The 20,955-nt window shown below is 46.6% G+C and overlaps 1 protein-coding gene across 2 annotated transcripts in view; it reads right to left on the bottom strand.

The window, feature by feature from the left end:
• POLA2 (DNA polymerase alpha 2, accessory subunit) overlaps positions 1-20,955 on the bottom strand; it is a 134,065-nt gene that overhangs the window by 17,209 nt on the left and 95,901 nt on the right. For both annotated transcript variants that reach the window (XM_040328640.1, XM_040328639.1), the window contains exons 12-16: positions 18,905-19,029; positions 18,759-18,797; positions 15,286-15,359; positions 15,079-15,187; positions 14,379-14,485 (exon numbers count right to left, since the gene is read on the bottom strand). In XM_040328640.1, the coding sequence (XP_040184574.1) occupies positions 14,379-14,485; positions 15,079-15,187; positions 15,286-15,359; positions 18,759-18,797; positions 18,905-19,029 (454 nt within the window). The remainder of the gene's footprint in view (positions 1-14,378; positions 14,486-15,078; positions 15,188-15,285; positions 15,360-18,758; positions 18,798-18,904; positions 19,030-20,955) is intronic.

Here is a 20,955-nt window from a genome sequence, read left to right as displayed (position 1 = left end):
GGACGGGCCCAAGAAGGGGCAGGCGGCTGCAAGATCCACCATCTCGAGGTGGATTAGACAGTTAATTACTCAGGCATACGGCTTGAAGAGGTTGCCTCCTCCTTTATCAATAAAGGCTCATTCTACCAGGGCCATGGGCGCCTCCTGGGCAGCACACCATCAGATCTCTATGGCTCAAATATGCAAGGCAGCAACCTGGTCTTCAGTCCACACGTTTACAAAGTTCTACCAGTTGGACGTAAGAAGGAATACTGATACAGCCTTTGGGCAGGCAGTGCTGCAGGCTGCGATTTAAGACCCTCGGAATCGGGGGCACCCTTGATTTAAATTTACATTTAAATTTATTATTTTTTTGACTAAGTTGGATTTATTATTATTATTTTAGAGTGTACCTCTAATTAAATCCTGTTGTCTTGGGAAGATGTCTCCCTCCCCTCATTAAAGCATTGCTTTGGGACATCCCACATAGTAATGAATATGCCGCTCTGTGTCCCGTGATGTACGAGAAAGAAAAGGGGATTTTTAATACAGCTTACCTGTAAAATCCTTTTCTTGGAAGTACATCACGGGACACAGAGCTCCCACCCCTCTTATAGGGACCATTTTGGGAGGCATACTGCTTGCTACAAAACTGAGGTACTCCTCCTATGGGAGGGGGTTATATAGGGAGGGGACTTCCTGTTTGAGATTGCCAGTGTCCATCACCTGAAGGTACTCCTTATAACCCACATAGTAATGAATATGCCGCTCTGTGTCCCGTGATGTACTTCCAAGAAAAGGATTTTACAGGTAAGCTGTATTAAAAATCCCCTTTTTTTTTAATTTTTTTATTTATTGTCAAAAAACCAGCCCGTATGGACACACAGTGTACAATTACCACGTATTGACGAAAAAGGTCTTGCCGCAGGCAAGTAATACATTGTTGCAGTCTCTTCAGTGCAGGTAATAACATTCTAGATCATTCTAGGCCTATTACACATCGCTGCATTGTACTCATGAAGTTCTTGGATCAGGTCCCCACGGACTAGCTCCCCAACCCATTTTCCATTTTCTGAGGAAAAATATAGTAGGAAAGAGAAAGATAGAAGCATAGAAAGGAGCAAAGAGCGAGGTAAGGTTGTATAGTGAGTGGAGGGGGAATGGGAGGGCGGGGGGGGGGGGTATTAGGGTGGGATGGTGGGGAAGGAGGGGGAAGGGGCTACACGAGCATGGTCAGCCCCCAGAGCGCCCCACCGGGGCGTAGCAGTTTATCCCGTCTTTGCGCGATATTTGGTTATCTAAGTTGTTCCAGATACAGGGGGTCCTTGTTGTCCGTCTTCTGAAAATATTATATAGTTGCCAGGTGTCAGAGTACGTCTCCCTACGTTGCTGGCTGGATAGGATCAAGTCCTCTATGCGGCTGATCTCATCCACTTTATGAAGCCACATTGCTATAGTCGGCGGCTGGGGGGGGATCTCCAGAGAAGGGGCACGCAGGCCTTGGCTGCGTCCAAAAGGTGACGCACCACAGATTTTTTGTAAATCCCGGGTGATAGATCATTTGCGTGTAACAGGAAGTATGCCGGGTCATCCGGGACCTTGCTGTTTGTAAATTGTTGGACGACCCGCCGTACCCCCCTCCAGACGAGGGCAGGACCAAAAGATGTGCAGCATGGTGCCTCTGTCTTGTTGGCATCTCCAACAGGTGGCTGTAGTGTCAGGGAACAATTCATCAACACGTCAGGGGTCCTGTACCAGCGTGTGAGCACTTTATAGTTCGTCTCCTGCGTCTTGGCACAAACGGACGACTTATGCGCAAAGCGAACTATGTTACTTTTTTTGGCGGTCGAGAATTGCCTCCCCAACTCCCTTTCCCACTTGGCTAATGCAGGGATCTGGTAATCGCCCGATGGGGTGATCAATAGTGCATACATCTGTGATAATCCGTGGGGAAGCAACCCAGAGCCATCACAAAGTTCCTCAAGCGTCGTCATTGGTCCCTGACCAGTCAGTGGCGCTGGGAGACTATTCAAAAAATGACGCAGTTGGTGTGACCTCATGAAGTCAAGACGGTATACCCCCTCGGGGTCCATTAATTCTGTCGTCGTCTTCCACGTCCCCCCGGTACTGAAGTGTGAGGCCTGAAATACGCCCATATTAGCTAATTCTAGAAATCTCCTGTCTTGTAGGCCTGGTTCAAAGAGGGGGTGGCCCAGAATAGGTCTAAGGGGTGAAACGCGTGTCGCAAGGGAATATCTCTCAAAGAGGGTCACACAGATCTTAATTGTCTGTCCAGTCACCGTCGCGGGGAGGTCCGAGCGACACCATGGAGCTCGACGAAGAGGCACCCCGCTCTGACTCTGTTCCACTTGTGTCCACAGTTTAGTCTGACCATGTCTGCACCAGTCAAGTAGTCTTACCAGGTGTGCGGCCAGGTAGTATAGCCGCACATCCGGCAATGCTAGGCCGCCATTTAGTTTGGGAAGAGAGAGTACCTCTCTACGGATCCTCGATTTCTTCCCCGCCCATAAGAAACGAGAGAACATAGCATGCAATTGCCGGAAGTAGTCTGCTGGTATGTGAATCGGGAGAGCCTGGAGGAGGTATAAGAATTTGGGCAGGATAGTCATTTTTAAAATATTGCACCTACCCAGCCATGAATGTAGGCCCCTCGTCCATTGTGCCAGTAGTCTCCGAACCTCTGTCAGTAGGGGTGGGAAATTCAGCTTATACAACTGGGCTAGCGAGGGAGGGATGTGTGTGCCTAGGTATTGTAATGCTACCTCCGTCCATTTGAAGCCGAAGCTATCTCTAAGATGCGTCAACTGTCGTTGCGGTATCCCCACCCCCATTGCCTCCGATTTTGTCATATTGATCTTCAAATTCGACAATTTTCCGTATGTCTCAATTTCCTTCAAAAGAGCTGGGAGCGATTTTGTCGGTTCTATGAGGGTAAACAAGAGGTCGTCTGCGTAGGCCGAGACCTTGTATTGTGACCCCACCGTGTGAACACCTGCGATCTTGGGGTTCTGGCGTACGTGGCACAGAAAGGGTTCTAGGGAGAGCGCAAAGAGCAGGGGTGACAAGGGGCACCCCTGTCGTGTCCCGTTTGCAATGGGGAATGGATCCGACAGTACCCCGTTAACTCTGACCCTAGCTGTTGGTCTCCTATAAATTGCCGCCACCCAGTGTCTCATTTTCTCCCCCAGGCCTATATGTTCCAGGGTGGACATCATAAACTGCCAGTCCACCCGGTCAAATGCCTTTTCAGCATCCGTTCCGACGAAAAGGCTAGGTGTCTTGGTGGTGGAGGCAATATGCAGTAGGTTTAGCACTTTAACCTTATTGTCACGGGCTTCTCTGGAGGGAATAAATCCCACTTGATCTAGGTGTACTAGGTGCGGGAGGTGGTTCTGTAATCTTGAAGCCAGGATTTTGGTATATAACTTGAGGTCAATATTGAGGAGGGAGATGGGTCGGTAGCTGCCGCAATTGGTCGGGTCTTTACCCTCTTTTGGGATCACCGAAATTTGAGCCTGGAGTGTGGCGTCATGGAAAGATTTCCCTGTACCCAGTTCATTAAATAAGTGTACCATGTGTTGACCTACGGATGGGAGAAATGCTCTGTAGTAGGCCACCGTAAGGCCGTCAGGACCCGGTGCTTTACCGGGCTTGGCGCATTTCAGAGCATATTGGAGTTCGGGGAGGGTAATGGGGTCCTCCAGGCTCTCCCTATCTTCAGCCGACAAAGAGGGCATCAAGGATGCAGAGATATAGTCTCGTACTTCGTCTTGAGATAGGGGGGGTTTACTCAGGTTGTAGAGGGAGCTATAATATCGTCGGAATCCCTCCGTGATTTGTTGTGGTGTGGTTCGTCTCTGTCCCTGAGCGGTTGTTATATGAGCAACATACGCGGCCAGTCGGCGTGCTCGAATCGTGTTGGCCAACAGCCTGCCACATTTGTCTCCCGACTCGTACGTGTACCGTCGGCACGTTTGCAAAGCGGCTTTGGCCTTAAAGTGTAGCAAGTCCGTTATCTGAGTACGGACAATATCAAGTTCCGCGCCCGTCTGCCTGAGCGGCTTGGCTTTGTGCGCCGTCTCAAGTCTTTGTAGCGTATCAAGGAGTCGGTTAAGTTGCGTCGTGCGCTCTTTCTTTAGCCGTGCACCATGTTTTATCAGTATTCCGCGGGCTACCGCTTTATGCGCCTCCCACACTACCCCGACGTCACTGTCCGGTCCGGTGTTGGTGGAGAAGTAGTGTCGCATCTCGCTTGTCACTTCCGTCATGACGTCCGCATTCTGTAGAAGGCTTTCATTGAGTCGCCAGACCGGTCTCTGGTCCCTTAGTTTGTCAAAGATCGAGTATTGCAAGGTGATCGGCGCATGATCCGACCAGGTTATTGACCCAATCGTCACCTTCTGGATCGCGTCCAGTTGTCCGTGGGGTAGTAGGAAGTAGTCCAGTCTTGAGTAGGTCTGGTGGGGTTTGGAGAAAAAGGTATAATCCCTGTCTCCAGGGTGGTGGAGTCTCCAAGCGTCAATCAATTGCATGGCATGTAGGGAGGCGTCTATGCGCTTTAGAGTGTCTTGCGTCAGGGTCGACTTTCCCGTGGACGTGTCCTCAGTCGGTATGAGTGGGACGTTCAGATCGCCACCCACTATCAGTTGCCCCTCCGAGAAGCGCCCCAGACGTGCCAAGCGCCTCCCGAGAAAGACGTCCTGTTGGGTATTTGGTGCATAGAGGTTGGCGATTGTCACCACTTTGTCACCTATCTTGCCTTTCAGGAAAAGGAAGCGACCCTCCCCATCCGTTTGGGCATCCAGGTGTGTCCACTCTCGCCGCGATCAGGATGGACACCCCCCTAGATTTGGCTTCCGTGAACTGAGAATGGTGCGCGATCGGGTAGTACTTGTTTGTCAAATACGGTAGTCTGCTTGCTTTAAAGTGTGTCTCCTGTAAGAGCACCACATCTGCCCCCATGCGTCGCATGTCCTGTAACAGCATCCGCCGTTTTTCGGGTGCATTTAGGCCTTTAATATTGAGCGATACCACAGTGATGGTATCCATGCTCGTGCAGCAGGAAAGGGGTGGGGGTGGGGGGGAGGGGAAGGTTGGTAGGGAGTGTTCTACGCGAGTTAATCGGTCGATTCAGTGACACTCAGAGGGGGAAATGATGGGGGGAATGAAGAGAGAAGGGGTAGGGGATAAGATAGGAGCAAGAGGAAAGAGGATATTGAGGTAAGAGAGGAAAAGAATAAAGTTCAAGTGGCAGGCTCCAGGTGGGGCCTCCACTCAAGTCACTCTAAGGTAGCCCTAAACGGCTATAAGCACTCGTCGGGGATAGCCCCGAATATTGAGTGCAAACCTAAGTGGGGTAGGTGAACTACACAGGGACCGAGAGTAAGCTCCCGACCTTCTCCACCCGTCCCCGACCAATATATAAACCGTATGAAAGTGCAAAATTGAACTTATACCCGGCATCCCATAACATGTAAACTACAGCCCGCAGTGCTGTCAACTGAGGAGAAAAAACATGTAAGTGCAAAACATTCAAGTGCAACATCAATAAAGAAAGTGCAGAGATGTGTGACCCTATGATCCCAAATCTGCTCAGCTCCATCTCCCGCCCCCCATCCGGTCCACCTCCCCCCGCCCCCCGCACATCATACTTTCACATTTTCGCAACCCACACAAGTCACGTAGGGGTGTATACTCCGGGGTCCCCGTGGGGACACATTTGCAGATTCTTGAAAGTGTCATATTCTTTACCCCCGTGGAGGGATCAATGCAAAGGGAGGTGTCCCTAGCTCTATGGCATGAGGAGGATCAACCCAGATCTCCCTCATCTCTTCAACCGGGTCCCCCTCGGCAGTCCCACCCCCCCCCCACAAGACCCAAAACGTAAGGGGGCATCTCATCCGCCAAGGGCATGAAAAATGACGCACAAGAAAAATCACGTCCATGATCCCTGGTCACGGGGGGGGGGGGGAACTATTTGTTCCCCTCTTCTGCTGAGCCCGGCAGTCTCAGCAGCCACCCCTCCCCATTATCCGTCCCCGTGGGTGACGGCTTTGCTCCACTCCCGGCCTCCGTTACCCTTTGTGGAACCTGGAGGGATGGTTTCGTCCATGGAGTTCCCGCCACACAGGGCCCGCCACTTCGGGGGGAGTCCCCCCAACTTATCAACGGGGGTAGCTGATTAAATGTCCCCGGCCCTGCCTCCCCATTCTCCCCACACCACCAATGTCACGGGGGATGGAGCAGTTCCTATGTGTGGCCGGATATGGAGGGGATACCTCGGAGCCCGGCGAGCCGGTACTGATGACGGACCAGGTCGAGAGGCGCGGAGGGTCGGGGGGAGCGAGGCGGGACCCGCTAGCGGGGGGGGCCGCATCGAGAGTTATTTTCCCCGTGAACGGGACGGTCCCAGGAGCGAGAAGTCAGGCAACAGGGGGTCTATGCAACACATCAGCACGCAGGCAAACGGTAGGAGCAAAAAGGGTAGAACAGATGTATGGCCCAGGGCCTACTCACGTCCCGCGCCTCCTCTTGCTGAATGGCGTCTCCTCCTGCCTCTCTGCGGTCTTTGTTGCATGGGGCCCCGATATGCAGCTGCACCGGAGCGGCCGGTCTGGCGTGGTATAAACTGGAGCCAACCTGGGACCTGGACAGGTTCGGCTCCTAGGTATCGGAACATGGCCGGCAGGTCTGCGGTAGTCAGGAGTGTAAAGGCTGTGTTGTCCTTTCGAAAGGTGACCGCTAACGGGTAACCCCAGCGGTATGTGTGGCCTGTTTGTCTGGCCAGCTCCAGCACCGGCCTCAGCATCGCTCTTCGGCGAAGGGTCGCCCTGGAGAGATCAGGTAACACATGCACCTGTGCTCCGTCCATCTCCACTTCTCCCAGGTCCCATGCTCGCCGCAGGATGTCCTCCTTCTGACCATATCGATGTAATAGGCAGACCACGTCCCGCGGTCTGTCCTGATCTGCCGGCCTAGGCCCCAGCGCCCTGTGTGCTCTGTCAATCACGACCTCCGCCGCCGGGTCCTCCAGAATCCGTCGGAAGATGCACAATACTTTCGCCCCGACGTCCTCTACTTCCTCCGACTCCGGTATACCGCGAAGCCGCAAATTGTTGCGGCGGCTCCTGTCCTCCACATCTTCCAGGTGGAGCTAGAGCGAGATGGCGGCCTCCTGGTGTCGGTCTCTGGCCTGCTCGAGCGCCGCCACGCTGTCCGCCAGTGAGGAGACCGATTCCTCCCCTGTAGCGACCCGATCAGTGAGAGTCGAAACTTCCCCTCTAACTTCTTGGATGTCTCTCCTGTGGGTCTCTTCTAGGCGTAGAATCAAGGCCTCGATGTCCGACCTCGTGGGCAAGGCCTGTAGTATTGCCTTAACGGCCGGGTGAAGGTCCGCGGTCTCCGTGGCCTGTGAGGAGGACATCCCTGCTTGTGGGTGATTGTCTGGGGACTGGCTTGCGAAAGTCATCCAGTCCTCCGTATCAGCTTCTGCGGCGTTTCCTCTGCTGTCCCTCCCGCGCTCCGTGGATCGGGTAGGCCCGGCCCCGAGGAGGCCTCCTGTAGGGTTTTAAAATATTTCTGTATCTCTCCCGAGGCTTTTCCCGCAGGGGTCCCCTTAGTTGCTGCTCTGGTCCCGTACCTTTTGGCAGCGTTCATGACGGGTTTTAGTCAGTTTTTGGTCGAAAATCAGGGGATCAGGCCAGGAGCTCTAGAGATGTGCTGCCTCACACGTCCATGTCCAGGCCACGCCCCCCAATGTGTACTTTTTGGAATAAACTTTTTTTTTTTTTTACAGAAATAAAGTGTTGAGAAAATGCTGTGAATACTTATGTGATTTTTTAACATATATGCGGCCTCAGCTTTAGGGAATTATACCGGGATGATGTCCACAGCTGCAGGCATCATCCCGGTACCGTTTTTTAGAGCCATCGGTGGGCTTTCCAGGAATAACAAGCAGTGTGGCTAAAAGCTGCTCGGTTGTTATCCCGGAGGAGCGGGAGGGGACAACCCCCCTCCCGCCGCTCTTACAGGGCCTCCCGTCCCACCGGAAGAACCAATATGTGCCACTTTGGCGCCTAGAGAGAGACTGGCATGAAGCCGGAAAGCACCTTGTCCCCATGATGGGGACGAGGGCCTTATCTATCCCCACAACCCTTGCCCGGTGGTTGTAGGGGTCTGTGGGCAGGGGGGCTTTTCGGAAACCTGTAAGCCCCCTATAACAAGGGGACCCCCAGATCCCAGCCCCCCCCCCATGTGAATTGGTAAGGGGTATTGTACCCCTACCATTTCACCCAAAAAAGTGTCAAAAATGTAAAAAAAATAATAAAAACTGCCAGCTTGGGGCAAGTGCTTTATAAAAAAAAAAAAAAATAAAAAAAAAAAAAATCTGCAATATAATCCATCTCGTGACGATATAGAGAAAAAACCCAAAAACAGACCAGTTGCGTCTTCATGGGAGGTGGCTGCCGAGTGACGCTTCCCCCTGCCGTGACAGCTGTTATAAAGCTGTGGGCACGGCCACCCGATGATGTGTACATGTGACCCCGCCCCCTTCCAACGCCATGGGGGACACCCGGTGAGTATACGGGTGACCCCGCCCCCTCTGACGAATGAGGAATACAGGGGAACCTTGGATTACGAGCATAATCCGTTAAAGGAGAATGCTTGTAATCCAAAGCACTCGCATATGCATATCAAAGCGCGCTTCCCCATAAAAGTCAATGGAAACGAAGATAATTTGTTCTGCATTCACTTCTATTGCATGCAATACTGCATGTGGCCAGAGGTGTGGGTGGGCGCGCCGGAGAGCTTGGAAATACTCGGTTGAACTCGGAAACCCTTGGAAAGGCTCGGAAACTGAGTATTTCCGAACACCTCTGAACCGTTCTGAGTGTCACCGGCACCTCTGGTCAAATGCGGTACTGCACACCCCATTGGCAAGAATTCTGCTCGTTTTGCAAGACAAACACTCGCAAACGAAGTCAGGATAAAAAAAAAAAAAAAAAGGAAAGAAAGAAAAAAAAAAAAAAAAAGTTGCTAGTCTTTCAAAACGCTTGTTAACCAAGGTTCCACTGTAGATGCTTCCATCAGCGGGTTCTAGGTAAGTAAGGGCTGTTAATCTGTTAGGCCCCTTTAAAGCCAAGCCATTTATATCATTTAATAAATGCAGTATCTACTGAACTGATTGTGTATAATGCACTTGCAGTGTGTGAACAAATTTAAAATAATTCATTGTTAGACTTTCAAATAGTCATAACTTTGGTCACAAAAATACTGTATATGCCCACATGTAGTCTTCTCAGTGAAATTTTTTTAACAGTGTCTTCCCACATCTTATGCATCCTGATCAACAATTTTACCTCAAAATTTTAACTTACAATAATTATTATGGAAACAATCTCAAAATGGCAGCATTCATTATCAGTGAATCAGGGTCTAACGGACAGACAGAAGCACATTAGTATGGACACTTTCAATTTATAATCACAGTTTCCAAGTAGTGCAACCAACCACATCACTGAAAAAAAAGTCGACAATCAACATACACAGTTTAATTTTACATAACAATATGAACACCTGACATGACAGAGGGGATTATACAAAGCAGAATTTGTGTTGCCAGTAATACACAAATTATATCCAACTGACTTATGTAAATAAACAAGGCAACACTTCACCACCCAAACCTTAATACAGAGATAGAAAGTTACATGTACATTCTACCTTTGAATACTGGACTTATTCTATGCAATTTTTCAAAGTTATGTGCAAAACGTTTTTTATGCACTTATACTTTAACCACTTCACTTCGGGCACTTGCACCCCTTTCCTGCCCAAGCCGAATTTTCAGCGCTGTCGCTGTTTAAATGACAATTGCGTGATCATGCTTCACTGTACCCAAACAGATTTTTTTATCATTTTATTCCCACAAATAGAGCTTTCTTTTGGTGGTATTTAATTTCCTCTACAGTGATTTTGAAAAAGTTTTTTTGTTTCTGTTACAGGATTTTGTAAATAAGTAAGTTTTCTCCTTCACTGATGTGCACTGACAAGGAAGCACCGATGAGGTGGCACTGATGGCCATTGATAGGCAGCATTTATGGGCACTGATAGGCATTGATAGGTGACACTGATGGACACATATGAGTGGCACTGATAGGCATCCCTGGTGGCACTGGCAGGCATTTTGGATGGGCACCGACAGACAGCTGCCTAGGCACTGACTGGCATTTCCCTGGTGGCCTAGGGTGGCATACCTGGTGGTCCTGGGCGTGCATCTGAGGGGGGGGGGGGGGGCTGCGCTGATAAACAATCAGCACAGACCCCCCCCGTCTGGAGAGCAGACGATTGGCTCTCCTCTACTTGCGTCTGTCAACGTCTCTTCCTGTTTACATCGTGATCAGCCGTGATTGGACACGGCTGATCAAGTGGTAAAAAGCCTCCGCTCTTTACCAAGATCGGTGTATCAGACTGATACGCCACACCACCGATCGCCGATATGCTCGCCATCACGGTGCACGGCAGCTGTTATGCTGCTGGATGTCCAGTCAGGATAACCAAACCACCGCACAGCCATCATTCTGCTAGAGGCTGGGCGGGAAGTGGTTAAAATATATTTTTTTTTATCCAAATGTATGCATCAAAATGTAACACCAAACTCCAGGAAACCTAAAAATTCATCACTACAATGGCTAACTGCTTGTTTCTGTCTAGGGGACATGGAAAATCATATTTACTTAGATGATACTACGCTCCAACAGGCTCATGCTAAACCACTCCCCGCAGCTTCTTCTTACCTATGCTCCAGCAGAGTATGGTACTCTGCCATCATCAAGACCAATACAGGGACCATAGCCCTGCACTGGACGTGAGGATGCCAACAGACAGTCCACGGTGCAGAAGGTCAGGTAAGTAAAACTGCCTTTACTGTTCCCTACATAAAATGAGCAGTTAATCCTTGCAGTGCAGGCACAGGCACACTGCAAGGGAGAATATTTAACTCCTGGCTTACTAATCGAAAATTTAAATCAACTAGTGTAGGTGTTGGGAAAAGATTTATCAGAGACAACGCACATCAGGAAGCAAGACAAATTAGCATTAGTGGTACAGGTTTTCCGTTAGGATAGTGGATGTCTGTCTAATCTGTGTGAAAAGTAATATTTAGTAGGAAAGTCACTAGATTCATACAAAGAAATCATTAAACACATTGAAAAATGAGAACTACAGAGGTGGTCATTGCTGACACCATTGTGTAAATGCTAGCTACTTAGCTTTCAGTGAATGTAAACCCGAATGTTTTTTTCTTTTTGCTGCCACAATGTAGAGTATAAGATTTCCTATCATCTGTGCCCAGTCTTGCCACAAAGAGTTAATCCAGCTCTTCCCCCTTGCTGTGAATGACAGGTCATTTACATATCTCATGCACAAGAATGAGACAGGCATTATTTTTTTAATTCCCACCCCCACTCTATTTCTGAAGTCATGTGGTTACTTTTTATGGATTTTGACTGAATGTTAGTGAATGTTAGTGATCATAGCAGAAATACACAGGAAAAAATGCATGTTGACAAGAGGATTGTATAGGTGGGCGGGGAGTCTACTGACATCACGACTCCACCCACCGAGCTCCAGACAACAGACCTACCCACAGAATCTGCAGTTTTTTGGGTCTCATAACAGACAGGGGGAGACATTTGACAGGTAATGATACATGCAGGAGGCATCTATATCCTTAAAGATAAGCACTGTGGCAGTAGTTTAGAAAGGATGAGAGTGGGTTCACATCCACTTTAAATCAGGTAGGTTTTTAGGGGGGTGCTGGGGGGCTGCTACACACAGGTGTTTTTTTTTGTTATCTTAATGATAGATTGCATTAAGATAAAAAAAATCTTCTGTCTTTACAACTCCTTCAAAGTAGAGCTATAGGCAAAACCTTTTTTGTTCCATTTTGGATAGAGTAAGGGAGGGTTATAACCCCTGCCTAATTAATTTTACCATCTGTGTCCCATTGGGAAAATTAACCATCACATCCTATCCCATAGCCAAAACAGGAAGAGAGAGGAAATCTCTGCAAGTTAAAGTGGTTGTTAACCCCAGACGTAAAATATGAACAAAGCATATCCCTCTATAACAAGGGTGCCCAAACTTTTGAAGCACGAGGGCCACTTAAGCGACTTGCTAACCGGTCGCGGGCCACAATGAGCGGAGCAGGCAGATGTTAGGTCTGCTCTGCATATGCAGAGCAGACATGGACACAGACCACTAAACTCTTTCTTTAGCGGATGGATTGGAGGTAGGACACAAGTCAGTTTACATCTGCCACTCCTTTGAGGTGAATGGAGGGTCCAATTGGGTCGGACTGACCGTGTGAAGGGGGCCTAAGGCTGCTTTCACACTGATGCACTGTGGTTTACCCGCACTGCGGGTGCAACGCAGTGTACATTTGGCTTTCCTGCACTTTACAATAGACTTCTATTATATCCTGTAGGTTTGGTGCCCGTTCAGAAAGCTCACCAAACTCGCAGGTAATAACAGAAGTCTATGGCTCAGTGCAGGTAACCCGCAGGTGCACTGCTCTGCATCTGCAGATCAGTTTGAAAGCAGCCCAGTAACCCACTGCAGAACACTGCAATAAACTGACCTTTAATAAAAGTATTCTATTTTATTCCATCCCAGAGCAGGAGGTCGCGGGCCACATCAGAGGGCTCCGCGGGCCACATGTGGCCCCCGGGCCACTGGTTGGGCATCCCTGCTCTATAATATAATTGTGTCAATTAAAAGTGCAAAGTGTGATTTCTGTCTCCCGCTTTGTTCCTATGCCATCAGCATGAATCACTTTTGACAAGTTTTCCTGACACCAAGAGAAAAATGGTAACAAGGGAGGGAGCTCCAGCTGATTGACAGCCTCAGCTCTGTTCCTGTGTGAAGGTGGGTGGTCCCTTCCCTCCAATCAGCTCTCAGAGATCTCCTCACTGTAACTTCAACTCTCCGCCCCCTTTTTTCTGAACTCTCAGAAATGCTTTATAAATCCAGCAGTTTGAACAGACGTAGAGAAGACTGCAGATAGACAGATACAATTTATGTAGGAGGATTTGTTTCATCTCTATGTATCCCTTCAATGGTTATATGTAAGGGTTTAGTGTCTCTATTGGAAGATTTCCCCAATACTGTTGTTCTGGTGTCAATGAAAATGTAATTTTCTTATACTTTTAATAATGATAAACAGGACAAATAGAGAGGGTGAATCTCCCTGACGAGGGCAGAGGTAGCAATAAGAATGGTTGTTCTAATCCATCTCCACTTTTGTCATACCTTAATAAGGAAGTAAACTGGTATATTTTTTATTTTTCCCTGCAAAGTAAAGGCATAATGTGCTAGTATGCATCACATACTAGCACATTATGCGACACTTACCTGCAAAAGAAGCTTGCGTCATCCCTGCTGAAGGCCACATCCATCTTCCCCCGTCTGCATGCGCGCGGGAGTCGCTGGTCACGACACTGACTTCTGAGGAAACAGCATGGGTGGCCGTTCCTTCAGAGCGCATGCGCCGATGACATCATTGGCGCAGTATACAGTAAATATCTTCTAAATGGCGCACGTTAGGAAAGATATTTACAGTACCTATAGGTAAGCTTAGAATAAGGCTTACCTATAGGTACAATGACTACAGGAAGGTTTGCAACCTCTTTAAGGAAGGAAAAATTTACATGACTAAAAGGCATAAACAGCAGTTAAAAACCTGCCAAAGATTCTACGGATTCCCTAGACTACCCAAATCTTAAAACATTTTTACTGGAGTTCTTATTTAGCTTAAAGGGATTGTAAAGGTAAAAAAAATTCCCTAAATAGCTTCCTTTACCTTAGTGCAGTCCTCCTTCACTTACCTCATCCTTCTATTTTGCTTTTAAATGTCCTTATTGCTTCTGAGAAATCCTCACTTACTGTTCTTCTGTCTAACTCCACACAGTAATGCAAGGCTTTTTCCCTGGTGCGGAGAAAGCCTCTTGAGGGGGAGGGGACGAGCAGGAGTGTCAGGACGCTCACTAACACACAGCTCCTTTCTCTATCTACAAAAGAGAGTGTGTCCTGACACTCCTGCTCGCCCCCTCCCCCCTCAAGAGGCTTTCTCCACACCAGGGAGAAAGCCTCGCATTACTGTGTGTAGTTACAAACAGAAGAACAGGAAGTGAGCATTTTTCAGAAGAAATAAGGACATTTAAAAGCAAAATCAAAGGATGAGGTAAGTGAAGGAGGACTGCACTAAGGTAAAGGAAGCTATTTAGGGAATTTTTTTTTTATCTTTACAAACCCTTTAATTAAGGCCAGAACAAACTCTAACTTCTACAAACAAGCCCAGTATGACCATGGAACTGTACCTGCTTATTTCTTCTGCACCCATGTGAAAGAGCAGGTCAGTGGATGTGAATCCGATTGCTACACCATTTACAGATATTGTGCAGGGATCTGCCACAAAATGGACTCTCTGAAAACAAAAACAGAGATTTGTCAAAATTCATACAATGTGTATTGTGTATTCCTTATGTTTTGGACATGAAATCAAACTGAAGAAAAAATTAACAGAAGAGATGAAAGCAAAATTATTGATACTGACAACATTCAAAGTTCTTCATTGTACTACTATAGTTACCTAACACTACACTTTGCAGAGATGGAGCTTAACCCAATTCTACAATCTGGCCAAACGACGACACAAATGTAACATCCTTTCTTGCCGAGTTTGTGGTCATGCTGATAGTCTAGCGCTTTTGTTTTACTCTGTAAGCATCAGCCACAAAGACCCGGGTAAATTAAGTGAGCCAACATCTGAAACCTGTCTACTAATTTCTGAAATCAATCAAATAGCTTGTTTTACTGCAGCTTGCAACAGAATACATAAATCAAATATCAGCTGCAATGATTTGTAGTACATACACCATCCCTACATATTAACTAAATTTAACTATTGTAATAAATTAAAGTGTGCATTTGTGTGCAATGTATACAAGGTTTATATTTCAAAGTCAGGCACACCATCTCAGCTAAACAATTGGTGAATAAATACACACAGGAACTTACTTGCTTATCTTCTTTAGCCGTTTCATAGCAGCTAAAAGGAGGCTGAGGATAGATGGGATCATGGTGAACGTCTCTGACAGATGGGACAAAGACCAAATGAGATCCAGACCTGGTTGAAAAATAATAATGACTCTTAATCCCTGTCTTTATAGGGTGAGACTTTATTTTTTTTAATCAATTTTGGAATTATTTTACAGGGTAACTTACAGACGAGTCCCTTCAATGATCATTTTCAGACATGATTTGAAGACCTCTTCAAATGCCCCCGTCAGCTGCAAGGTCTAAAAAGAGCAGACAGTTTAGTTTGTGCGTGCAGATTTCCTCATTCAAACTTCCCAGACCTGTTTGTTGTATATAACTGTACAGATATTCCCTTACAAGCTCTTGAAGGCATCTTCTGTATGAGCCTTTTTCAACCAGTGTGCCTTGGCAAAATACCTAAAAATTGTCAAATTCAAAATTGTCCAAGCCAGCGGGTAGATGAAGCTTGTCTTTTAGTTACACAAAGCCACCAGTTTTCATTGTGCACCATTACAATCTTCCAGCCGCCTGCTTCCTAATGACTTATGACATAATTAGTCAAGAAGGACATTGGGATGTCTGCACATCATCATTTTCTCCTCTCCGTCAGCACCAGGGTCACATTAGCCGAGTGAGGGACAGAAAATGAGGGAGAACAGAAACACTGGAATCCTAATCAGTACCAGTGTGGAAAAGGTGTATTTGCCCTGAAAGAATAAATCACCTCTAACATTGGGTGTCCCGTGTTTAGATGTTGCTGCATTTTGGAAAACTTTTTGTTTCGTTTTTTTTTTTTTTACATTTTAGAATGGGATGCCACGAAATTATGCATAATTTTCAAGGGTTCCTTAACTAAGAAAAGGTTGAGAAACACTGTTCTATATCATTCAGCAGAAAATAAAATTATGATCAAAAATTGTACTCTGCTTTTAAATTTTTATGGCAATAGTTTGTTTTACATAAACATAAATTGTTAATAATATATATTGTCCAGAGATGTGCCTATACTGGTATGTCAAGGTTTCCTAAATGTTGCATAACTATGTGCTATCCTCACTACTAGAGTTGAGCGAACCCGAACTGTAAAGTTCGGGTTCGGTACGGACTTTGGGTTTTTCCCGAACCCAGACCCGAATAATTGGAAAAAGTTTGGGTCCGGGATCAAAGTTTGGGGAAAAAAAATGCGGAGGTCCCCGCAAATTCAATAACCAGACCCTTTAGGTCTGGTATGGATATTAAGGGGAACCCCGCCGTCAATTTAAAAAAAAAAAAATTACGTGCGGTTCCCCCTAAATATCCATAACCAGACCCGTTATCCGAGCACGTTGACCTGGCCGGCCGCAGAAAAGAGGGGGGGACAGAGTGCGCCCCCCTCTCCTGAACCGCACCAGGCCACATGCCCTCAACATGGGGAGGATGTCCCCATGTTGATGGGGACAAGAGTCTCATCCCCACAACCCTTGCCCGGTGGTTGTGGGGGTATGCGGGCGGGAGGCTTATCAGAATCTGGAAGACCCCTTTAACAAAGGGGACCCCCAGATCCTGACCCCCCCCCCCCGTGTGAAATGGTAATGGGGTACACTGTACCCCTACCATTTCACGAAAGGAAGTGTAAAGTCTTGTAAAAAAAAAAACACACACACACACACACCGTAGAATAAAGTCCTTTATTAATTAAAAAAAAAAAAAAAAAAAACTCCAGCGGTGATAATCCACTCGTTCCCGGCTTCCTGCTTCAACGTTGTCCTGATCCAGCAACGGGTGCGGGTGATCTCCAGCGATGAGAAGATCCAGCGACGGGTGATCTCCATTCCAGCGATGAGAAGATCCATCCAGAGCGCAGCATCCCCGACCTCCTCTCACTGCTGGACACAGCCCAGCGAATGAGCGGCTGAAGCTGTGACATTACTTATATAGAGGAGGCAGGGCCACCCGTCACGTGACCCCGCACCCTCTGCTACGTCACTGGGGAAGCCCAGGAAGAGGGAAGACGGGGCTTACCCAGTGACGTAGCAGAGGGTACATCAGAGGGTGCAGGGTCACGTGACGGGTGGCCCTGCCTCCTCTATATAAGTAATGTCACAGCTTCAGCGCGTCATTCGCTGGGCTGTGTCCAGCGGTGAGAGGAGGTCGGCGATGCTGCGCTCCGGATGAACGGATCCTCTCATCGCTGGACAGGAGATCACCCGTCGCTGGATCTTCTCATCGCTGGAGATCACCCGCACCCATCGCTGGATCAGGACAACGTTGAAGCAGGAAGCCGGGAACGAGTGGATTATCACCGCTGGAGTTTTTTATTGTTTATATTAATAAAGGACTTTATTCTAGGGTGTGTGTGTGTGTTTTTTTTTTTTACAAGACTTTACACTTCCGTTGTGAAATGGTAGGGGTACAATGTACCCCATTACCATTTCACGCAGTGGGGGGGGTCAGGATCTGGGGGTCCCCTTTGTTAAAGGGGTCCTCCAGATTCTGATAAGCCTCCCGCCCGCATACCCCCACAACCACCGGGCAAGGGTTGTGGGGATGAGACCCTTGTCCCCATCATGTTGAGGGCATGTGGCCTGGTGCGGTTCAGGAGAGGGGGGGGGGGCCCGCACTCTGTCCCCCCCTCTTTTCTGCGGCCGGCCAGGTCAACGTGCTCGGATAACGGGTCTGGTTATGGATATTTAGGGGGAACCGCACGTAATTTTTTTTTTTAATTGACGGCGGGGTTCCCCTTAATATCCATACCAGACCTAAAGGGTCTGGTTATTGAATTTGCGGGGACCTCCGCGCATTTTTTTTTCTAAAAGTCCGTGTCCCATTGACTACGTGACCCGAACATCCAGGTGTCCGCTGAACTCTACTCACTACCTCTGCAGTGTTAAACAGCCCATAGATGATGCGATTTTCTTTCTTGCAACCACAGGTCAGGACGCGGAGAGCCACCCCTCCCAGGAGAGTACACAGTAACTATTGCTAGCAGATACAGCCGCTGGCAATAATTGCATGTAAAAATAATCTGACTTGCTGGTTGTACCCAAGTCGATTGATGGATTGACTTGGGTATAAATCATCCTGTCCATAGATAGTTCGAATTTCTGATGGTCCCCGCTAACCTGACCGAGATACGAACTATGACTGGCTTTAGCGCCACTTGTACTTAAAAAAATATAAAAAAAGAAGCTACACTGTAAGCGCTCAAATGTCCACAGGGAGACATACAAACTTGTTCATCATGCACTTTCAATTATCGACCACTGTCCCTGACACTAGGTTATGCAATCTTCTCTTCAAGGCAGAAATCCAGAGCCCTACAATGGTACACAGTTTACACGCTGGCAAATCAAGATAGTCGCACAACCCACCCAAAGTCCCAAAATTATGCTCAGGCAATGATCCTGAGCATTTTATTTATCCGTTTGTTTTTGCTCATGGCCATTTCTAGATTTTCACAGGAGAAGCAGCAGCTGGTCTCCAGACTACAAATACTGGGCAGATATCCATCTATTTAAACATGAACATGAACTGCATAAAGTAATGTGCAAAATGCAGTAACCCACAGCATCTGAATTTTTTGTTTTACCGAAGGTTAATACATGATCCTGAATACTATATTCAGCTGCTACCCAGGTTATTATGAAGAGGACCTAATAGGCAGAAAAAATAATATTTACCTCAACTTGCTCATGCTTTGCATCCAAAAAGGGACCAAGCTGAAAAACAAATATATATATATATATTATTAATAATGCATACAATTCCACATAGATAATCATTTATATCTGAGAGGTAACGTATATTTCAAAATGCATGATCTAACCAGTATGCAAACATCAGGTCGGTCTCTGTTAATCACATCAACCAGATCCTTAAGGGCGTCGTAAGCAATCGTATCTGAGGTGGTGAAAGGGCCACAGGCTGTGATTATCATCTGTGGTTGACACTCTGCAAGAAAAAAAGATTTTTAGTGTAGTACAAAACTAAGAATATCTTAGAATGTGGTTTAATTAAAGTGGCCATAGAAGAATCGTTTTTTTGTGTAAAGCTAACAGGCTGATCAAAAATAAATAAAAAATATGAATGGATTCCTCCATTCACACAAACGGGGTGGATAAAGAAATCCTCCCCACTGAAACATTGTATTCTAACAGCAGGGACACTCTGTTGTCAGGATACACTATTTGGCATCTACAGCCACATGGCAGTGGTCTCATATGGATCAAACTTTGGCCAGCAGTCCCAGTTGAACCAGACGTATTTGGAAGCTTTTATGTCACAATGCCTTATCCTACTTTAAAATATACACATATACAAATACAGCGGGTAATTTTGAACACATTATCATTTTTCTAGGTAAATATATTTCTAAAGATGCCATTGACATAAAATTTTCGCCACAAGTCAGTAATAACCCATGCAATCCATACATACAAAGAAACCAAAACAAATAATCTCTGAAAATAAGGTATGTGTAATAAAATGGAACAACACAGGGAAAAGTATTGAACACGTGAAGAAAGGGAGGTGCAGAAATGCATGGAAAGCCAAGACAATAGCCGAAATCGATCAGTAATTAGAAAGCAATCCTGATCCTTGTCAGTGCAAATTATTATCAGCTGGTTCAGTCTTAACTGATGGCCTATAAAATGGTGTCTCATTACCAAGGTGTCACACAAACACAGGTAAAAGCAAAGAGCTCTCTCAAGACTTTTACAAACTTTTTGTTGCAAAACCTACTTATGGCATTGGTTACAGAAGGATTTCTAAACTTCTGAATGTCCCAGTGAGCACTGTTTGGGATCACAATCCGGAAATGGAAAGAACATTTCACCATAAACAAGCCACAACCAGTGGCTCCTTGCACGATTTCTGACAGAGGAGTGAAAATAATTATCGTCAGAAGAGTTGTCCAAGAGCCAAGGACCACTTGTGGAGAGCTTCAGAAAGACCTGGAATTAAGTACAACTGCTTGAAAGAAAACAATAAGTAATGCACTCAACTGCAATGGCCTGAATGCACCCTCACCACGCAAGACTCCATTGCCGAAGAAAACGTTTTTTTTGGGCTTGTTTGAAGTTTGCTGCACAACATTTAGACAAGCTTGGAAAATATTGGGAGAATATAGTCTGGTCAGATGAGACTAAAATTTAACTCTTTGGATGCCATTATACACACCATGTTTGGAGGTCTCCCCAAAAACAACCGTAGTGAGGTTTGAAGGTGGGAACATCATGGTGTGGGCGGTTTTTCAACATACAGGAATGGAAAACTTCATATCCTTGAAGGAAGGATGAATAAACAAATGTATCAAGACATTCTTGATAAATATCTGCTGCCATCTACCAGGATGAAGAAGATAAAATGAGGGTGGTCATTTCAGCAAGACAATGATCCCAAACACAAAGCCAAGGAAACTCAATTGGTTTCAAAGAAAGAAAATAAAGCTGCTAGAATGGCCCAGCCAATCACCTGATTTAAAATCAATAGAAAATCTATGAAAATAACTAAATATCAGAGTTCATAGAAGAGGCCCACAGAACCTTCAAGATTTAACCACTTCCATACAGGGCACTTACGTACCTTCCTGCCCAAGCCAATTTTCAGCTTTCAGCACTGTCGCACTTTGAATGACAATTGCGCGGTCGTGCTACATTGTACCCAAACAAAATTGGCGTCCTTTTTTACCCACAAATAGAGCTTTCTTTTGGTGGTATTTGATCACCTCTGCGATTTTTTTTTTTTGCGCAACAACCAAAAGAAGACCGAAAATTTTGAAAAAAATTAAGTTTTTATTTTTTTCTGTAATTTTTTTGTAAATAAGTAAGTTTTCTCTTTCAATTATGGGCACTGATATGGTGGCACTGATGGGCA

The sequence above is a fragment of the Rana temporaria genome, chromosome 11 (genome assembly GCF_905171775.1).
Source record: "Rana temporaria chromosome 11, aRanTem1.1, whole genome shotgun sequence".
Lineage (NCBI taxonomy): Eukaryota > Metazoa > Chordata > Amphibia > Anura > Ranidae > Rana > Rana temporaria.
This window is presented reverse-complemented; position numbering and strand designations above follow the sequence as displayed.